Here is a 20,171-nt window from a genome sequence, read left to right on the forward strand (position 1 = left end):
GCAACCTACAAAACCGTAAACCCTACTTTCACCTTACCATCTTGTGAGTGTACATATACGTGTACATGCATGTACATGCATTTCTCTCTCTCCTTGCTGTCTCGCGTCCTGTATACATACATGCAAGCGACGCTTTGGAGCTCTTGCAGCTGAGTTGTAGCAGCGATCGTCGTGCGCGGCGGTGCGACATGACCGGCGGCGGCAGCGGCGCCGGCGCGTGCGCGGTGTGCAAGCACCAGCGGCGCAAGTGCGAGCCCAACTGCGAGCTGGCCGCCTACTTCCCGGCGAACAGGATGAACGACTTCCGCGCGCTGCACCTCGTCTTCGGGGTGGCCAACCTCACCAAGCTCATCAAGGCCAACGCGACGGAGGCGGCGCGCCGCCGCGCCGCCGAGACGCTCACGTGGGAGGCGCGTTGGCGGGAGCGCGACCCCTCCGAGGGGTGCTACCGCGAGGTCTCCTGCCTCCGCCGCGACAACGCCGTGCTCCGCGCCGAGAACGCCGCGCTCCGCCGCCAGGCCGAGCAGTGCGCCTGCTGCTGCGGTGGCGGCGCCGGCGCCGTCGCCGTCGCCAGGCACACCTCGTCGGCGGCGCTGCAGCACCACCACCAGCACCAGCTGCTGCTGGTCTCGGCGTACAACGGCAACGGCACCACCACCGCCAGGCCTGGCAGCGTGCCGCACAACGCCAGCAACGGCCGCGCCGTCGTGCCCGCCGGCTTCGCCGGCGTCCGCGGTGCCAACGGCAATGGAGCGATGTCCGTACGGCCGCCGCCTCTCGTGCAAGCTCCCCCGGCGACGCAGACCGTGACCGGCTTCGTCGCGCAGGACGAGCGCTACCGCGTCGTGTCTATCTGCCCGGCGTCGAACGGAGGGAGCGGCGGCGGCGGCGGCGGTGGCGCCGCAGTGCCGAGGTCCGGCGCAGCTGTCAGAGGGCAGGGTGACTCTAGGGACAAGAGCGACGCGAGGTAAGCTGAAAGAGCTCTCTTTCTTTTGCTGAAGGGTTCAGGGTTTGCAACGGTGGACGTGTTGGCTTCTCTGCTGTTGTGTTTTGCAACTGCAGGTGATATGCCGACAGCAAATGGCCTTTGGGTAAAGGCTCTGGTACGTTCATCAGCATCAGAGATGAATTTCATGGTATAAAAGTAGATTTAATTAAGTCAAGTCGCGACTTAGCATGCTGAAAAAGTACAAATTGAGTTCTAGGAAGCAGACTAGAAAGGCTCAAGCAATAATATGCATCAACATATCCCTTCGATGTATGGGGTTCTCAGACTAATAATGCTATATATATATATATAATCTCGCAGAAGAAATGAATAGCATAATTTCAATTACTCTTAAGCTATTGGAGTGACTGAACTGTAGTTGCACAACTTGATTGAATTGCATTCGCGTGAGAGGAATCGGTGACCACAGATTCCGTTACACAGACTGAAGAAATGCTGGAGCTAACGGACAATGACAAAACACTATGACTAGTTGAACAAATTTGAGATCTGAAAATAAATGGAAGATCAATGATAATCCACAAGGAATAATTCTACAATATGTCCCCAGTAATCAACATATCAGTGGATAAATGGAAACATGAGTTGTAGCGCTTGCCAAGAGCTCAACCCTCAACAATAAACTCAAAATTCTGTTTGACTCAATGTGGGACAATGGACAGGTCCAAATCATCTGCAGTGAGTGTAGAAGATCAGACACCGAGATTTAACAATTCGCTTTAGGAATTCATGCTTCATTATCCCCAACCAAGCCAACATCACCGTTGCTTCTCAAGATCCAAAAAATAAATAAACTCAGCCAAGTCCTTATGAGTGCGAATCAGCAAGTATATCAGAATAACAGTTTAGTAAAGCTCACCTTGACTGAGCAGGATTTTGCAATGAGGGTGAGTCAACTTGCATTGTTACAGGGCCGTCGTTCACTAAAGAAACCTACAAAAGCTTCCAATTGATATGTAAAGGATATTATGGCATAAAAAGGAAACTACAGCATATGTTTAGTTATAGGCACCTTCATCATTGCTCCGAAAATTCCATCTGCCAAAATGAGTTCAAAGTAGAGAGACGTTAGAAATATGTTCGTCTGATAGCTTACGATGGAAAAATATGTAGTAATAAACATACAGGTTCATAGGTTCATATTAAAATATCAGGAAAAGGGGGGGGGGTTAAAGAGCAAACAATCAAAAATATTGTGAGAAGTTACTATGGTGAATTACAACACTGGCAGTACATATGAGTATATTCTTTAGTTTAGGGAACATGAGAAACATGGGAAACATCACTTATAATCTGCAACAAACCAACATAGGCATATCCATGTGAATTACAAAAGAATCAACTGTGAGAACATCAAATAATTTGATAGCCAGGAACTCAGGACAGCTAGATGCATAGTACACAAAGATATGTTAGATATGCATTATAAATTACCTTTCACTGCATCAGTTGAGTAGAACTTCTGAAACTTCTCGACTACAGAAGCATAGAATGGCTTTGTTTTAGCAGGTGGCATAGCAACATGAAAATCTGGCTTGTTACCCTTCAGGATTCCATACAAGGTAAATTGACTGACTGAATAATATATCATCTTAGAACACAAAATAAATAATAACAAAGCTACTAGAGCTTATGAATTGTCGAATCTGGGACTAGGATGTTGCATATATTACCTAATAGAACTTCAAATTTCCGCTGCATAACCTGCAGGAAGAAAAAAATGTTTACTCTCATCTTCAAACCACAAACGAAGTTCGACATAAAGCCACGTGTGCCTAAATAGGTCATTTCTGTTATACAGTACCGAGATAACACCAGGACTTACACTCTGATCCCATGCCTTTTCAGTCTTCTCATTAGGAAATAGCCTCATATTGAGAACCTTCCGACAACTGCACAATGTCATGTTAGTATGATAATGACAACATAACAGGATCATTTACTGAAGATGTGAGCATACTTTTTCCCTAAGCAGAATTGCACCAGACTGAAGATAAAATGTAAGGAAACACAAAGGTTGAAATTTTTGTAATCGAACATAAGGTTAACTTTTGGAAAGGAACAGAATTGGCTCAAGATTTTCCAGAGCATACATGTTCTCAGATCAAACGTAGCAATAAATTACTAGTATCATCCATTAAATCAACAGCTACCATTTCCACCCATTCTCTATGATGATAACTCACTCCACTAATTATTCGCCCAAAAAAAATAACTAACCACTGAACGAACATATAGAAATCAACATATTCCAGATTCCAGATTAACACATTACAGATTCCAATGAGATGTGACAATAAGCATCATGGACGGAGAGGAGGTACTGGTACACACATGTAGTCAGCGTCGGCGTCCGTGTCAGCCTCGTGGACGCCGACGAGCACGAGGAGGCCGGGGCCGATCGCCGACACCACCCGCCCCTCCACCTGCAACCAAGCCCACAGAAACCAACCAAATTAGGCATCGGCGCTCGCCTCCTCCTAGCTAGAGAGTAGGAGAGGGCGCCCGCTCACCTCGACGCTGGCCGAGAGGACGCGCTGCACCACGGCCCTCATCTCCCTCCTCCTCCTCCCCTCCGCCGCGCCGGGTCTCTGGGCTTCGCGTGCGGCGACGGGACTGGAGAGGTGAGTCGCCGGAGACACCCTCGGGCGGCGGCTCTGGTGGTGGTGGCCGGAGCACGGAGCCGGTGAGGCGGATAGACGATGGCCCGAGGAAATTGTCCACGCTTTCTGGTGGGCTTATGTGGGCCGGGCTTTATCAGAACAGGTTGAAGTTTTGGCTTGGTTTACTGCCGTTTTGCTGTTACTCCTACTGAGTTAAGTTTTGATAGTTTCTCGTGAAATTTGTTCAAAAGCTGACGAAATATGGAGCAACATGCTAGTCATGTTCGTATATTACTATTTTGACAATATTTCCTCCAAAATATATATATGCTTGCCACCAAAAACATGAGGAAGGTGGTACCCTGAAACCTCTCATGGTCTCACTCTCACATACTTTATAAGTTACGGCATGCACTTATGATTTACATGGACGTGTGCAAATCTGACTAAACTTTACAACATGAGCATCTGTGTTGTATTTTACAAGATTCATCTATCTCGAGTAAATGTTATTCTTCACACGTGTTTTTCTACAAGCACAACAAAGCAAACCTACAGCAACAGGATCTGCCGTTCTTGCAACCATTCTGAACTGTGAGCACTGGCCTACGTTTTTGTTTCAACTGCTTCTCCTGAAGCACCACCTCCATTGCCATCTTCTGTTGTCGGATGACCATCAATAGGTTTACCCTCAACTGGAATAGGTCCTTTCACCAGCTCAGGTCCTTGAGCTTCAATCTGCTCTGGGATATCTGACAACTTGTCCTCCGGTTTCTTCCTGGAAATCTTTCTGCTCAGTATGCTTGTCAGTGATCTGCCTGGCTCACCTGCGTTTTTCTCGATTACCTTTGCTACATCTTCTGTCAAATTCTCTGCATCTCCCACACTGCTTGTTGGCTTCGCATCTTCATCGACCACTATCTTTATCGATGTCCGCTTCTCGCCAGCCTCCTTGAGGTTTGGACGTGGAGTTTGTGGGATTTTTGGGTCAAGCTCTGTTGCACTCTGAGGCCCTGGGGTTGTAGGAATACTGGGATCAAGATCACGGAAACTTCCTTTCCTTGAGTTCTTCCGGAAAAAGGATCCAAGATTGAACAGACCCCCTTGTCCACTGCTTTTTGGGGTAGGCACGTCCTTTGATTTGTCAACTTCTTTGTAAATCTCTGTGTCAGGACTACGTGCTCGTCCTTTCCGGGATTCCCATGTCTTGGGAACTCCAGTGCCAGGGCGATATACATATAATCCTCCAGGTTGTTCTTGCCCATCAATATTAATTTGCTCAACTTCGTCTACTAAGACTTTCTTTTCATCGGGCAGTTCATCAGCTTCCAACTTGTTGGCACAGGTTGATATTGGTAGTTCAGCATTAACTTGCTTCGACGATTCTTCCGAACCTGCTACATCCTCCTGCAAAAACAATTGGGATTGAGTTTAGCTGTTTAGGGGTGAACTTCAACAGTGATTCATGCTTATAGTCTAGCTCAACAGCTGTTTTACTAGATAATATTCCAATGAAGAGTATGTGCCTAGTGTTATCGATTATTTTGGTGCAACTTTGGTACCTTCATGAAATGACCACACATGGTCCAGACCAAATACGGCAAAAAATGAAAATGTTATTACCAACCTCTGATATATCTTCAACTGTTATTGCCAAGTGAATCCTTCCTTTCTTGACATTCCTGAGCGATATCCATTTATCATGTCTCTGACCACCCCTCAGCTCATGGATATCTATAGAACATGTTCTGTAAACAAAATGGAATGCAATGTAACTTTTTATTTCTTTTCTAGTAAAATACCAAACAGATCGATTCCATGTGAAACATCGAAAAAGTTAACTCTAAAGCTGAGATAAAACAAATGCCAATTTCACCTTTTACAAAGTGCAGGTGAATCACAGGATAAGTTAACACCAAATATAGATTAATGTGAACAGTACATAAAGTGTCCTAGAGATTCCCTGACCAAAGACATCATGTACCAACCCAACACGAGTTCAGTAAACAGGACATACCCAAGAGAGTCATCAAACATGGGGTCCTTATCACGCACTTCCATAACAAGTTCATTTAATGACTCCCATGATGTAATGGGTATTTTGAATTCTTCAAACCACTTTGGGGATAGTGTTTTCCTCTGTATCTCTGTTTGGAATTTAAAAGGACCAAGGCGACCTTTCACATAAGGGTCCGCAAGTCCTATAAAATTGAATTTAAGGCGTGTCAAAAATAAAGGATGAGCAACACAGAGATTAATGCAGGTAGTTCTCACCATTCATATCAGATGGTTTCATGTCAGTTCCTTCCAAAATCTCAAGTTTCACATATGCAACAGGAGGTCTCTCCTCAATGCTGAACCAGTCATTCTCTGCAGAATGTGAAATCCGCACAAAGTAAGCAGCAAGCATATAAATCATCTTTTATTTTCATTGAAACAATACTGGAAATTTGTCATCACAGACAGTTAAAGAAAGAAATACTCTTCTTCTAAAAAGGGTAGGTTAAAAGTCCTATTAGCATTTGATAGAATACTTGGCTAAAGCCTAAAGAGGCTGATTATAGGAGGATTGAAAAGAAAGCAACAGGAATGAAAAGGGGGTTCCTAAAACACATGCAGAAAGCAAAGCTTCCTCCTACCTGAGGGAGTGGATGCAAATTTTTCCACATTGATAACGAGCATATTGGGCTGGAAGAAGAAACGTTGCATCAGCAAGGAAAAAATATACAATCGGCAACCTTCAGCCAAGGTTCATAAAAAGAGTGAACTAGAATATGTGATGGTAGTTGTAAAAGTCGAACCTCAACTAGTGTCTGCCCAAATGCAGTATCCATCAACTTATCCTATAAAAGAAACAAGGGACCAAGCTAAAGTTTAAAAAACATCTCGAGTGATTCCAAACATTAGACAAACGAAAATTATGGTACAGGAGAATCACCAGCCATCCTGAAATTCCTGGAAACTCAGTGACATCAAGCCCATGACTAATGAGTGGCTTTACAGTCATCTGAAAATAAGGAGGCTCCACAAAACATAGCCTTACACGGCCAAGAAATGGCCAACTCCGAACAAACTTCACACCGACTAGAATCTGCATGATGAACATATGCATGTTCTGAGTACAATGTAAGGGAAGAAACTGCTTACTATAATGAAGATTTGTGGAAACTCTAAATTAACTTTTTTTATTCTTTTTTACTGGGGTGTACAGCAATGTTTTGTTACTAACACACTCAGAAAGCATCTCTCTTTACTTACTTTTTAGATAATGATCTCCCATTACTATTTTACTTTATTAAAGTAAGAAGAATATGTATATCCTTTCTTGACCATAAAGTTCCCATTTGTGAGCAGGACAATCAGATTAAAACACTCAGAACAGAGTGACTACAAACAACCTACACAAGCAACAAAGGTGGTGATTCTCTAGAATTATTTGCCTCCATATAACAAGGGATTTGTTCTGTTCATTTTGTTGGGTCAACATCATAGTCAATATATGTCCTTATTTCTCTTTTCAAGAAAGGATAGCAGAGAATGTTGGCCATTTTTTAGCAAGAGGTGTCATATTTCTTATGCCATCAATATATTTTGGAGAATTATGTCATTAGTATAGTTTTGAGTTAGTATGTTCATGTGGATACAATGAACACGGAAGACTGAGACTTCTGCAATATGTGTATCTTGGTAATCTTTATGATTTGTTCACATACCATTTGTCTATTTGGATATCAGAGGCAACATTATTATAAAATGAATTTCAATCCACCTAGGATGAAAGGAGCTTTCTTATGTTCGAACTATAGATGAATTTAAACTTGGATGATTTCAAGATCGAAGTAGACTGAGGAAACTGCAAAAGTTAAGTGCACCTAAATGAAGCAGGCTGTTAAGACATAAACAAATCTAATGATTGGACTTAGTATAGTATTGCCAACATCAAACTTACCGTTAGATACAAACAACACAGAACTTGAAAAGTCATGTGCTGTAACAGCATTAAAAGTTAATTATTTCTAATACTAGTATGTTAAGTTGATGTTTTTAGTGATAGAGTAATGAACCTAAGTAGGTAACTTGCAACCCCTTAAAAGACGTAGGTAGCTTGCCTTTCCCTCAACATGCATGCTAGTCAAATGCATGTTTGCAGTCATTCCAAACCCCACACTCTTATGCAGCTGCATAGACAGTACAGCACTCATATCTTCAGCAGATAGAAAATTCATCCCTATCTCCAGAACCTGGCCATCAGATGGCACAAAGTCATTACAAATATTTACCATACAAGAAAAAGAAATATTCAGATCAAAAGATATTAGTACCCACCAAATGGTCATCATCTGATGTCTCGGGTAAAACTCTCATTGAAGTAAACAGTGGTGAATTCCTACCCATATAAAGCTCCTGAATACCTGCTTTACTCTGCACAATAATTACAATAGTTGAGTTATTGAAGGCAATGCCTGCTTAAAGAAATAAGAATAAATTTATAAAAAATCATGGGATAAGAAGAACTTCAAGGTACAACTCATACAATAGACAAATCAATTAGAAAAACAAGAGACAAGAAAGGAACCATACAACTGTCCAAGGTTTGAACTTATCCAAGAACCATGGTATGATGGGTCGTAGAAGCTGTGATACGATCTTCTCCATACAGATAGGCCACATCTTTTTTATTGCATAATTTAACCAGCGTACTGATTCTGCATCAGAGAGCAGCTGGTACATAAAACAAAATGAGCTGAATCTACTCAAGCGTTCTCAGACGTTTCAGTAGAAATAGAAAAGGAGCAAAATAATGTAAGAGCCTAGTTAAACCAGGTTCACCCTTGCAAAATTTAGAGGCACAAATCATAGAGCATAGATAGGTACATACTCTTCGCTGGTAGGCAGATTTTATTTCCTCATGCTGTATTCTCTTTCGCAATCTCATCGCACATCGGCCATTTACCTACAATGGAAGTAACAAAATATTTGCTTTAATTTGGGGATGAAATAGTTATATAATTTTTTTTGTCACTCCGATTATGTGACATGTCAGATTTATCTATCTTGGAAGTGTGGAAGTATAACATTTCATCTATTTGTTTTTTAAAAAAGTAAGAGGTTTCACTGCAGAACATATAGTTTAGCACATAGAATAAGGGCCCAAATACAAACTATTACTCCCTCCATATTTTATATATATATAACATGTTGATTTTTTGGTACATATTTAATCATTCGTCTAATTAAAAAAACTTACGTAATAATTATATAATTTATTATGATTAGATTTATTATTAAATATATTTTAATTATAACTTATGACTTCGCATATCTTAAAAAATTAAATAAGATGAATGGTTAAACCATGTGCCAAAAAATCAACTGTGTCGTCTATTGAAATATTGAAATATGGAGGGAGTACTTGATAAGATTAATGAGGTATTATTGCTATGCCTTCCATTGTACCAGCTAATGCAAACATGGAGAGAGAATTATCAACCAGAGTCATGTCCCATGGCGATCAACCAACCATAGCTTAGCACACGAAACAACCTTGGCATGTTCAACTATTCCCTAACATGTCCCCGTACATCATTTTCTCCAATACGCAGTAAGAAATTATACGCTCTCAGTCGAGAAAGCGTAACCGGCAATCCGAAATCAGTCATCGAACCAGTTACCACATCACAGAAAGGGCAAAAGGATTTTTCTGATAGAAACAAAAGGCAAAGGAAACTTTCCAGAGAGCGATGCATCATCCATCTCACAACTGTTTACGGGGCAAGGCGGTTGTTGGAAACGAATGAAAAAAAAAAAAGAGGACAAATAACACCACACGAACTCAGCGACGTCGTGCGGCGGTACGGTAGTACCCATACCATGTAGAGGTAGAGGAAGGCGAGGAGGAAGAGGACGGAGTGGCGGAACCCGAGGGAGCCGGCGGCCCACAGCGCGGCCAGCACGAGGCCGATGTGGTACACGATGGGCAGCTCGCCGGCGTCCATCCCCGCGCTCCCCGTACTTGTCTCTGCTCCGCCGCGAAACCCCCCGCTCCGGCCGGCGAACTCTCTCTCTCTCTCTCTCTCTCTCTCTCAGAGGAAGCCGGGGAGTGGCGCGTGCGAATCTGGGCGGAAACGGTGCCGCACGGACAAGGGGACAAGGCGACGAGCCGACGAGAGAGGCCTGGTGCGGAAAAGTATTTTGGGAAGTGAGAAACTGTTGCCAGAAAAGCACCCGACGTCAACCGATCGAAGAAAAGGTGGCACCACCCAACTTGGGCTGGCTCGGTCAGGTTCAGGTGCGCACTCCACTTTGTGAGATCTCTCCTCCTGCACAACCGTCTGTACACACGCAAAGCCTGTGGAATGCAGATAAAATTTATGGAAATGTTAGAAAGTTTGACTCCTTTGTAAGGAGAGAGAATGGTTTACATGGAAACTCATACAAACTACGGCAAAAAATCATCTCAAATCAAAGCCATGTAAGGGGAAAGGGGAATTCTATACAATAAGATGAATTAAAAACACTTTAAATAATACTATGCTTTTTTATTTTAAACGAGCCCTTCGAAATACATGAAAAAAATAATGTAATCCGGTAGGTCAAAAATGGAAAATTGTTGTTAAACAGATCAATCAATTAAATAACCTTGCAATGATTGGTTTTATTCTGCAAGCATGATACTCGGTAACTTGCAAGTGTCAAACAAACGATTCGGTGCATATTTCTTGTAACTGCTAATAGAACTAATCTCGTCCATTGATTTAAAAGAGTTTTTCGTACTTTGGTTAATATTAGATTTGTATTTTTTATTTTTTATCACATTATGCACGGATAAAAAAGCCCAGCAAGACCCACTTACTATCATACCCAGAATTCTACTACACCTAAAATTGTTGGTAGTATAATTTAATCAAAACCGTCCAACAAAATTATATCAGCGGTCAGGATTAAATTATACTACAAGTAATATGCACTGAAGTCAGCCTTGTCAAACAAATATGCACCTGGTAAAAAAGAGACAGTCATACAACGTATGACCTTGTCCTTTTATTACGCTTATGCTTATGCTTAGCCAAAATAAATTTTAAAATATAAATTTAGAGTTAGTTTTAGAGTTTTTATTATAATTTATTCTCCCGACTTTATTTTTAAGATCACTAAGAACGTATATATAAAAACTTTACTCGTAAATTAATTTGTAACCATTAATAAACGGTCCGTTTATAATTTTAAACAGCCAAAAGGTAGGTCTGATAGTGTCATGGTACACGATTCTTACTGAAATTTAAGTAGATCCTAGTGGGTTTAACTTTTGATGTCACGGATATTACAGATGTGTTGTGCTTTTAACATGATTTTAAGTAAAATCACATATGTGTGACTGGCTAACCCAAAAATTCGCACGATACTAATCTCACTAACCACACGTCCACACGTAGGATCAGTTGTGTTCTGTTCAGCTTGTAATTAACCAGAGACGTGGACTTGTTTTATCTTACCGACACGGATATTCCACGGCGATTGGCATCACCCCACCTGCTTTCCCACGTCGTCCTCACGTGCCGACGCTAGCTAGAGCCTAGAGCGTTTCCTTTGGTTTAAAAAAGAAAAAACCTTGGCCACCTTAAGCTAAACAAGTTAATTAGTCCCTTCAGTCGACAATACTACCGCTAGTGCTACGTGATTACTTCGACTTGGTTCATCAAGCTGAACAATAATTGTTGTCGACGATCGATAATATCGTCCACGTTTGGATTATACCCGGAAACGCTCAACGCTGCATGTCGTGGGTTGGTCCACGTACGATTGGTGCTGTACTTAATTAGACAGGGCCGGAGATATTGTCAGGATTCCAGAAAGCGATCGATCGATGGCTTCTTGCATGCATTTGCCGTGTTGAGCCAGCAGGTGTGGAGGGCCGCATTAAGGGAGTGATCGTTCGAGTGATTTCGAAAAAAGGTCAATCGATATACTTATAAACAAAAATAATTTATAAATAAAATTAATATATATATACTCTTAATAATCTTAAAGTTAATTTAAATAATAAACTACGATTATCTAATTCTCTGCAATATCTAAATTTAAATTTATCTAATTCTCTGCAACATCTAAAATTTAAATTTATATTTACGAATATAAGCGTCGTCGCACTCCCGTGAAGGGTGATGTATTAGCGATGGAGCACTAGAGGAGTAGAGGATAAATTCTCTCGGTGCTATCTGGCGTTAATTGTTGGGTTTGGTTGTGGTGCGCAAGTCTGCAAGTTCTTGGTTGACGTTTACTGTGACTGAGCAAACTTCCTTCTGTTTATGGGCTCTTTGAGAAAGAGCATCCAGGAGACAAACACCGTGCACGTGTCCATGATCTTTCGAGAGCCAGATTGTTCGAATATCTAGTACGAGTCAAAATGGTCGGCGCGCGCATCTACTAGTATATGTTTGTTTTTTTAACGACGTTTTGACCATTCGCTTTATTTAAAAATTAAATAAAAATATAAAAAAAGATAAATCGTGTTTAAAGTATTTTTATAATAATGAAAGTCACAAGCAAAACAAATGATATTTTTATAATTTTTAAATAGACAAATGATCAAACATTACAACCTAAAAAAGTCAAACATCTTGCATTATGAAATGGAGGGAATATCTTTATCTCCTACTCCTTGTAAATCTCTGTTCTATACTACAATATTTGTTCCGTTTCATATTATAAGACTCTAGATGTATTTTCGTGCTAATAAATTTAGACACATATCCAAAACATTACGTACATAAATGAACTTAGTCAAACCTAGAAAATGTTATAATCTAGTACTATTGTAATTTTAATTTTTAAAATAATTCATTATAAACCCTATTTTCGAAACTACACAGCTTGGACCCGCTGATTCCGCTTATATTACCACACTAGCTAGATCAACATGATCAAATGAAACCTATTTAAAAGTAAGTTTTTGATGAATTATTTTATTTAAAAATAAATATTTTAAAAAGTGCAAGCAATTAAAAAACCCTATTAGCCATCATGGCAAAGGAGTGGTGCTGATTATACCCACTCATATTTAAATCTTAGATTTAACACCGGTACTCATATTTATAATTAATTATAATTTTTTAAGTGATAGACGATATACGTATCGATAAGGAGGTGTTTGCGATGACTTTGACGGTCTTAAGACGTAATCGGTCAAGTGTACAAGCATGATCAAAGGGACAGTGGCATGCATGTGTACACATTCAATGGGTCACCGTGCGTCACGAGTGTTTGCTTTCTACTGTGTTTCATGAAACAAAATAATTTTGTCGCTTATTATTTTAGGGCTGTTCGGTAACCATTTTTGTGATTGTCGTTGCCGCTGGTATTACTGTTTTTGTGCGGTTGCTAGTTTGCTACGATCTCCGCATTTCTATTTTTCAGAGTGTAAAGGTGTCTTAGAGTCTGTTTGAATCCATAACATTTTTCTAGTAATTATCATATCGGATGTTTAGACGTTAATTAGAGTATTTAATATAGACGGATAATAAAATTGATTGCATAAATAAACGCTATTTCATTAGACAAAATTTTTAAGTCTAATTAATTCACGATTAGCAAATGATTAATGTAGCATCGCATTCGCTAATCGTTGACTAATTAGGCTCAATAGATTCGTCAAGTGAAATAGTCCCAAATATGAGATGGGTTTTATTAATAAGCTATATTTAATATTTCTAATTAGTGTCTGAACTAACCTGAACTTAAAAAAAAATCCACGCAGCCCCTTAGTTCGTCTATTATTTGATATAAAAATGTCGGGTTTTCTTTCTCTGATCTGTAAACATCCTGGTCAAGATGGACCGATCTGGACCGTCGGTTACGCATCGGGCCGACGACCACACGCGAGAGGCCGCCCACCGCGTCGCTGTTTACCCGACCTGGCCGAACGCCGTGCCACCTCGCGCACTCGCGGCTTCCGTCACCGGTGCGAGCGCGCAAGAAAGGGAGCGGGAGGAGAGGGGGAGATGAGCGGCGACGACGGCGAGAAGGCCAAGGCCGCCGCCGCCGGCGGCGGCGGGGGAGGCGGAGGAGGAGGGGAGTACGGGACGTTCCAGGGCCCGCCCAGCTACCCGCCCCCGCGCCCGCCGGTCGTCGGGTACCCGCAGCCCGCGCCGCCGCCGGGGCTCTTCGGCCAGCCGCAGGGCGATGCCTACTACCGCCCCCGCGGCGGGTACCAGGCCGTTCCCGGTAATGTCCTGGCCTACCTGGTTTGGGGAGATCCCTGAGCGGGATGGGGGGTCGGGGTTAGGTCTGAACTAGGATTCCGCAGGTTGGCCTCGCAAGGAGCTGTGTGATCGGGGGTTAAATCGTAGGGGGTTCTGGTTGATCTGAGTCGTTCAGCACCGGTTTATGAGAGATTGATAGAAATTTGTGCGAATTGGAGGACTAGAGGGGCAAAATTCTTGCTTACAGTCTACGGATCTTTGACATGATCACGGGATCGGGGATCTGACTTCCACGTGAAATTTTCTAGGTTTTGTGGGATTGAATTTATACTGCGATTATGCGAAAATTTTCGTGTTTTTGGTCCAAATTTGGCTCTATATTAGGTGGTCTGCTTGAAACTTTGGTTATCATGTTGTAGAACAGTTATTATTTCTGTGTTTTACCCCCTCATCTCTCCATAACCTGGGCAGCGAGTGTAATGACTACTGGGTGGTGCTTAATGCAGTTAGCACCTTTAATATCTTAGCTTGGAATGGAGTTCCGTGGTGCAACCAATGGTGCAAGATTACATGCTTGTTTTTTTTCTAGCACAATATGGAGTTCGTCTTGTCTGACATTAAGCAGCTGATCCTGTGTTTGTGTATTTATATTCCAAATTAACTATTGTAGTTATCCAGACCAGTTCTGTTGGACGGTTTTACCACTACAATCTAATCTTCTTTATTTTGCTTTCAGTTCAAGATTACGGAGCAGGTCGTGGACATAGCCATGATCGCCTTCCTTGCTGTGGAATTGGTATTGGCTGGTTTCTGTAAGTGATCATTGCTTTGTTCTTCCATTTCTTAGTGTAGAAACATCGCCTTTGAAATCTGTAGAAGTACGCCAAAAAAATTTGGTGCACTCTGCCATTTCTTACCTATACCTGCTTATCCTCATGACAAACCCTTGTTTTGAAGATTCATATTCGGTTTCTTCCTCGGTGCTATTCCCTGGTATGTCGGAGCATTCCTTCTGTGGTGTTCTAGAGTGGACTACAGGGAGAAACCAGGATATGTAGCATGCACTATAGCGGTTAGTAACATAACTTATTCTTGAGTTCATCAGATACAGTTTAAGAATTTCTTTTGATTTTTACTACAGTCTCACTGTGGTATTTATGCCTCCTATTCCATCTTTTTTTGTGTGTGTGTGTGTGTGTGTGTGTGTGAGAGAGAGAGAGAGAGACCAAACTTATAGGATTAGTACTGGTCATTTACAACCAATACATAATTCCATTTATCGTACTTGTGTTGAAATTATATTTCTCATGACATGCTGATGTTACTCTTTAATGGGTCAAATTCCTGGGTAGTCTATTAATGTTAGTTTACCTCATGGTTGTACATGAAGTTCGTGTACGCTTTGTTCTTGTTTCCTCATGTAGCTGTTTAGATGAATAATCATCATAAACTGAAAAAAGGAATGGTCGATCACATTGACTATTTGTCCATTTTGCTCTTGTAAGACATGAAGTTTGGTTTCTAAAAACAAAGCAACTTTCAGATTATGTTGTGCAAATACCAACTTATGCATCAGGAGCAATTACTGAACTAGGTGTTCGACTGATGAGTGATGACCTGTTCATGTTACAGTTATGATTCCAGTGGAAAAAAATACCAATAAATAGCCTACAAGAATGAACTTTTCATTGTTGTATCTGATATGTTTTTAATTCTGATTCATAAAAATAAGAGTAAAGTGCACCAGTGGTCTCTAAACTTGTGTGCATGTGTCATCTAGGTCCCTTAACTCTCAAAATGTATTTTTTGATCTCTGAACTCGTCCGGGGGTGTCATATAGGTCCAATCAAGCTCCGACCCGCTCTATCCACTGACGTGGCATGCCACGGTGGCGCCTACGAGAAGGGGGAGAAAAGAATAAGGAGGAGAGAGATATTGACATGTGGGACCCACATGGCCCCAACAACACGTAGGCACCACCGTGGCATGCCACGTCAGCGGATGGAGCGGGTCGGAGCCCGATTGGACCTATATGACACCCCCGGACAAGTTCGGAGACCTAAAAATACATTTTGATAGTTCAGGGACCCAGATGACACATGCACACAAGTTTTAGAGACCGCTGGTGCACTTCACTCTAAAAATAATATAATAATATAGTTAATTTCATTCAGTGACTGAGTCATATACAGTATATATCTCAGGTTACTATTTTTCGTGCTTCAAGCATCGCTGTCTTCATTGGTTGCATGCTTGCTTGAGCCAATACCATATTGTAATTTGTGCATGAGCTTTTGAATGTACTAGTATGTAGCTAGAACATGTATATACAATAAGGATGAAGTCCAGAGAATGCTGTCATAGTTTTAATACAATGCATTAATTGATGCATATTCTATCGGTAATACCAACAGCTAATGTAATAATATGTGGAAATGCCTTGATGGATAAATAAATTTGATCAGTTTTCGAGCATCCAGACATCTTCATATCTTGCATTTTTGAATTAACGCTCATTCTAATGGCATTTTTATGATATAACAGGCTGTCCTTGCCACAATTGCTATAATCATCGGGGCTACCGCTGGAGCTGCTTAGTTACATTTTAAATTGTGTTGTTACTGTACATACTGTAAATTTCATGGATTTACACAGAGATTTAATATGTCGTCTGCATTCTGTTTGATTTTTTTTAATGTTTAACAAGGAGAACGCATGCCCTTGTTCATGGTCATAAATAAATCAGGTCGTTCATGGTCATAAATAAATCAGTTGGAGACAATTTCTCCTTATGAATACTTGGAACATCAGAAAAATATAATCTGTGGCTTGGTTTTAACTCTTTATCATCGTCCGTTGGTGATCTAATGTTAACTCGTTTGGTCTGACAAAAATATATCTGGTGAAGAGTACAGATTTGCCATTCCATCCCAGAGCTTTAAATGGAAATGCAAAATTACTAGTAACACTGAGCAGGATTAGAATTTTTTTTTATTTTTAAACACTTTTAATAAGTAACTTTATTACTAAACTTTGAACAAAAATATTTTCACCGTATAAACCTTTTGACCATGCTAGTGTTGATGGTGTGGCAAGACAACGCTGTCACGCAACATGGTTGGCATGATAATCTTGTCACGCGTGGCAAGACAACGTTGTAACGCCAGTATCAGTGGAGTGATAAACCTGTCACGTCAAATACTCTATATGACAGCGTTATTTTACCACGTCAATTTTAACACGTCAATGTTGGTGGCGTGACAAAAAGGTTTATACAGTAAAAATATTTTTCTTTAATGTTTAGTAATAAAATTATTTATTAAAAATGTTTAAAAATAAAAAATTCTCAGGATTAGCTGTTTGTGTTATCTTGCAATTAAGAAAAAAAAATCATATTCACAGTTACTACCAATACACGATGCCTGAGCCTTACTGCCATGCGTAAAAGCAGAATACTGCAGAGCTGAGAAAGTTGCCGGAAACGCACCCTGACCCTTCAGAAGAAGATTTGACTAGATAAGAACACGATGCACTGACATATGACATTGGGTTTGCTATGATTCATTCACATACAGGGATTTAAGGTGCCTATACATGAGCTTGCTATCATGCACAGCCAACTGGAGCTCATAATCATCAGACCACCATTGCTGCAACCCATGAGCTTCAAGGAACTTTTTTGGTCCTTTGGCGATCACAAAGAGCTTGGAATGAGTGCCAGAATGACCCTCATGCTTCTCGGTAGTGACCGTGGCGACACCGCTACGATCAGCATAAAAGCAGCAAATGTAGTCACAGCTGTTGATGTACAAGTTCGGCACCCATCTCTTCACCTCCTTGATCAGCTTTTCTTCTCCAATTTCAGAGGTGGCTCCTCCTCCCTCTCTTGGCTGAGAAAGTTCACCGGCATTTGAAGAGCTGCCACTGATGTATCGCTTCAAGACCTTGTCGGCTTTCTCCTGAAGTTTCCTCAGGCCCATGCCAAGAGAGACTGACGGTGGATTGAACAAATGGCACTCTACAAAGATCCCATCTTTGGCCAAGGTCTTGCCAACCTGCAGGGCAAAGCCTGCCCCCAGGGAATGCCCAGCAATGCACACATTGTTGCTGCCATGCTTGTCGATTGCCGACTTGAGCGCTTCGAGGGCGCCAGTGAACCTGACGGAGCCCCTCAAGCTCTCCAGGGTGAAGTACCGGAAGTCATCCTCCAGGTCTCTAACAACAGTCGACTGCTTAAGCACTGTTCCTCTTATGGCAAGAACTACCTTTGGGGCACCATTAGGTCTCAACACTATCAAGTCTGACAGTGCGGCGAGCTGGTCCCATTCTAGGAGCACTCCATATATGGACCCATCTCTAGAATCGATCAGAGGACGCACCAGCTTGTACTTGAATGGCTTCCACCAGTTTGGAGCAAGAGCGCTCTCACCGGTCCTCTTCTCCTGCCTGTCTAGCTCCAGCAGATACGCAGCCTGCACGAAGCATGAAGCAGCAATTCTTCTGTAGTTGGGATCTGTCCTGCAGAATCATCAGTGATGCTGTTAGATCATTGCTACCCACACATTACTACTTTCAAAAGGGACCTCCAGTAATGGATATTCCTTGGACAGATATAGGCTGAATTTCAGCTACATTTCAACAACATTAACACTGCACCATAATCGAGTAGTTCTTTTTTTTTTTGGTTTAACGTATCGTGTTAAAGCCGTAAAATCCACGTGCCCCTTCACCTGAAAATAGGTCCACCAAATGAGGCTCCACATTGCTAACCATCCTAGTTACTACTCCGTACCTCATTTAATTTCTTTTACAGCCTTGACCGGTGATACAAACATGATTTTTGGCATAGTATATCTAGTTGTCATCATACTGAAATTTCACGAACACGCATTACCTCGGCAATTGGTTGTGACAGCTGTTTGCATTACATTGCTCTGTTTTTTTTCAACTTTGTATGATTTCTCAAGTTATAATTCAGCCATAGCCATTTCAATGCATAACTGTCTATTTATATATATTTTAGGACTAAATCTATAGGTATCATGAAAGGCACACCAAAAATCCTTCAGCTCCATGTACATGAGGTTCGATCAAAGAGCACGAAAAATCCCAGACCTCCATGCATTGCAGAGTCACCATTCCGTACGCAGGTAAAAATCTCAAAACAATCCAGAGTTCTAGACAAGCAACCCAAACCCAAGTACCCAACACTCCAACAACAGCTCAGTCAGATATGTAAACAGAAACCGCACGCGAGTGACCAAGAACGGCAGCATGCATCATGCATGCATGTTCATGGAGGAGGAGGAGAAGGAAGATCCGGCTAGAGCGGAAGGAGGAGGGGATCCGGGGTAGAGAAGAGAAGAGAACGGTCGCGAACCAGCTCGAGCGGATGAGGTCCCTCCAGCTGGGGTTGGAGAGGTTGCGTGGCCCCGTCGCGTGGAACTCCCACGACGTCAGCGCCGGCTTTCCGCCGCCGCCGCCGTTGCCGCTGCTCCCCATCGATCCACCCCGCCTCCGCTCGCCGCACCACCGGTTGATTAGCCGGGAAGGAAAGGAAAGCGCGGGCAGGGGCGGCGCCGGGCGCCGAGGAGGAGGAGGAGGAGGAAGTGAGGAGGCGCTCGCGTGGCCGCGCTCGTCAACGTCGGCGAAAAGGAAGGGGGTGGGTCGATCGATTCATCGATCCGTGGATATTCGGGCGGCAACGCGGCGGTCTGTGGGTGGGAATTGGGAAACCTCGCACGCTGAGCCGCTGACGCGCTGGCCCCACAGGTCATTTTTTTTACTGTACTTTTGCGTGTTCGGTTACGAGGTCAAACGGTCAGGACGTCACGGTGCGTGGCGCGCTCTCCTGTACATAGCTAGGAAACAAGCAGAATCAACAGAAATAGCCTTTTTTGGGTGTACCGTGCCAGGATTTTGGGTATGGGCGCAGGTGTTGGGTTGTTTCGATTTTCGAATCGTTTTTTTAGTGATAAATATGGGTAAATTCCAATGTGCTCACGAGCAATATTTCGATAGGGTATTTATCCTCGCCCCATTCATCCTCGCCTATAGGATAGGCAGAAAAATCCGAAGTATAAATACCGAGACCGAATCGAAAAAAAACGAGATAAAGGAATTCGATAAACAATTTATTTCGAGTTATCCAGTTTTGTTCAACCAACTCGGTTAGTCTTCTCGGTTAATTAAAAAGACTGAATTAAGACATATTCAAAATACGGCATACAATACACTAAGTTACAATACGATTAACCTCTAATTTTTATATTCTACTCCTAAAAGTATAACCAAATAAGAGTCTTCACTCGACGTACTTATAATTTTTTTTTGGACTTTTGTATTAAAATGATTTTTTTT

The 20,171-nt window shown here is 42.0% G+C and overlaps 5 protein-coding genes across 6 annotated transcripts; 2 read left to right on the top strand and 3 right to left on the bottom strand.

Moving 5' to 3' along the window:
• Positions 1 to 68: 68 nt before the first annotated feature.
• Positions 69 to 1,298, top strand: LOC107304306 (protein ASYMMETRIC LEAVES 2-like). The gene is made up of 2 exons (XM_040525612.1): positions 69 to 967; positions 1,063 to 1,298. Exons 1-2 carry the CDS (start codon positions 189 to 191, stop codon positions 1,064 to 1,066), a joined length of 783 nt encoding a protein of 260 aa, XP_040381546.1. The 5' UTR covers positions 69 to 188; the 3' UTR covers positions 1,067 to 1,298.
• Positions 1,299 to 1,481: 183 nt separating this feature from the next.
• LOC102713127 (D-aminoacyl-tRNA deacylase) lies at positions 1,482 to 3,732 on the bottom strand. The gene is made up of 8 exons (XM_006643919.3): positions 3,523 to 3,732; positions 3,344 to 3,435; positions 2,835 to 2,901; positions 2,683 to 2,713; positions 2,444 to 2,584; positions 2,022 to 2,047; positions 1,869 to 1,942; positions 1,482 to 1,776 (listed from the first exon to the last, which is right to left on the bottom strand). Exons 1-8 carry the CDS (start codon positions 3,562 to 3,564, stop codon positions 1,737 to 1,739), a joined length of 513 nt encoding a protein of 170 aa, XP_006643982.1. The 5' UTR covers positions 3,565 to 3,732; the 3' UTR covers positions 1,482 to 1,736.
• Positions 3,733 to 4,047: 315 nt separating this feature from the next.
• On the bottom strand, positions 4,048 to 9,786 carry LOC102713405 (C2 domain-containing protein At1g53590-like). Of its 2 annotated transcripts, XM_006643920.3 has the most exons (12): positions 9,483 to 9,786; positions 8,492 to 8,566; positions 8,194 to 8,334; positions 7,939 to 8,034; positions 7,722 to 7,853; positions 6,551 to 6,703; positions 6,414 to 6,455; positions 6,252 to 6,300; positions 5,887 to 5,982; positions 5,630 to 5,813; positions 5,240 to 5,360; positions 4,048 to 5,019 (listed from the first exon to the last, which is right to left on the bottom strand). In XM_006643920.3, exons 1-12 carry the CDS (start codon positions 9,606 to 9,608, stop codon positions 4,219 to 4,221), a joined length of 2,016 nt encoding a protein of 671 aa, XP_006643983.1. In that variant the 5' UTR covers positions 9,609 to 9,786; the 3' UTR covers positions 4,048 to 4,218. The 2 variants fall into 2 exon arrangements, with proteins under 2 accessions (XP_006643983.1, XP_015688171.1); XM_015832685.1 differs by lacking the exon at positions 9,483 to 9,786 and having other exon boundaries at positions 8,194 to 8,318; positions 8,492 to 8,567.
• A 3,770-nt stretch (positions 9,787 to 13,556) lies between these two features.
• Positions 13,557 to 16,609, top strand: LOC102707451 (60S ribosomal protein L18a-like protein). The gene is made up of 4 exons (XM_006645634.3): positions 13,557 to 13,833; positions 14,548 to 14,623; positions 14,769 to 14,883; positions 16,356 to 16,609. Exons 1-4 carry the CDS (start codon positions 13,611 to 13,613, stop codon positions 16,407 to 16,409), a joined length of 468 nt encoding a protein of 155 aa, XP_006645697.2. The 5' UTR covers positions 13,557 to 13,610; the 3' UTR covers positions 16,410 to 16,609.
• A 553-nt stretch (positions 16,610 to 17,162) lies between these two features.
• LOC102713674 (GDSL esterase/lipase At4g10955-like) lies at positions 17,163 to 19,549 on the bottom strand. The gene is made up of 2 exons (XM_040528127.1): positions 19,192 to 19,549; positions 17,163 to 18,329 (listed from the first exon to the last, which is right to left on the bottom strand). The coding sequence occupies exons 1-2, from the start codon at positions 19,311 to 19,313 to the stop codon at positions 17,366 to 17,368; spliced, it is 1,086 nt and encodes a 361-aa protein (XP_040384061.1). The 5' UTR covers positions 19,314 to 19,549; the 3' UTR covers positions 17,163 to 17,365.
• Positions 19,550 to 20,171: the final 622 nt, after the last annotated feature.

This window comes from Oryza brachyantha, chromosome 1, assembly GCF_000231095.2.
Source record: "Oryza brachyantha chromosome 1, ObraRS2, whole genome shotgun sequence".
Taxonomy (NCBI): domain Eukaryota; kingdom Viridiplantae; phylum Streptophyta; class Magnoliopsida; order Poales; family Poaceae; genus Oryza; species Oryza brachyantha.

Bases quoted from the DNA above. Each gene is read 5' to 3' on its own strand.
- LOC107304306 (XM_040525612.1), top strand. From the start codon at position 189: ATGACCGGCGGCGGCAGCGGCGCCGGCGCGTGCGCGGTGTGCAAGCAC.
- LOC102713127 (XM_006643919.3), bottom strand. From the start codon at position 3,564: ATGAGGGCCGTGGTGCAGCGCGTCCTCTCGGCCAGCGTCGAG. The intron at 2,048-2,443 runs GTAATTTATAAT...TCATTTTGGCAG, and splicing joins CTCAACTGATGCAGTGAAAG to ATGGAATTTTCGGAGCAATG. The intron at 1,777-1,868 runs GTGAGCTTTACT...GATCTTGAGAAG, and splicing joins CAAAATCCTGCTCAGTCAAG to CAACGGTGATGTTGGCTTGG.
- LOC102713405 (XM_006643920.3), bottom strand. From the start codon at position 9,608: ATGGACGCCGGCGAGCTGCCCATCGTGTACCACATCGGCCTCGTGCTG. The intron at 6,301-6,413 runs GTTCGACTTTTA...TTCTTCTTCCAG, and splicing joins TTGGGCAGACACTAGTTGAG to CCCAATATGCTCGTTATCAA. The intron at 5,020-5,239 runs GTTGGTAATAAC...TTGTTTTTGCAG, and splicing joins CAGTTGAAGATATATCAGAG to GAGGATGTAGCAGGTTCGGA.
- LOC102707451 (XM_006645634.3), top strand. From the start codon at position 13,611: ATGAGCGGCGACGACGGCGAGAAGGCCAAGGCCGCCGCCGCCGGCGGC. The intron at 14,624-14,768 runs GTAAGTGATCAT...CTTGTTTTGAAG, and splicing joins ATTGGTATTGGCTGGTTTCT to ATTCATATTCGGTTTCTTCC. The intron at 14,884-16,355 runs GTTAGTAACATA...ATGATATAACAG, and splicing joins ATGTAGCATGCACTATAGCG to GCTGTCCTTGCCACAATTGC.
- LOC102713674 (XM_040528127.1), bottom strand. From the start codon at position 19,313: ATGGGGAGCAGCGGCAACGGCGGCGGCGGCGGAAAGCCGGCGCTGACG. The intron at 18,330-19,191 runs GTTCGCGACCGT...ATGATTCTGCAG, and splicing joins GACCTCATCCGCTCGAGCTG to GACAGATCCCAACTACAGAA.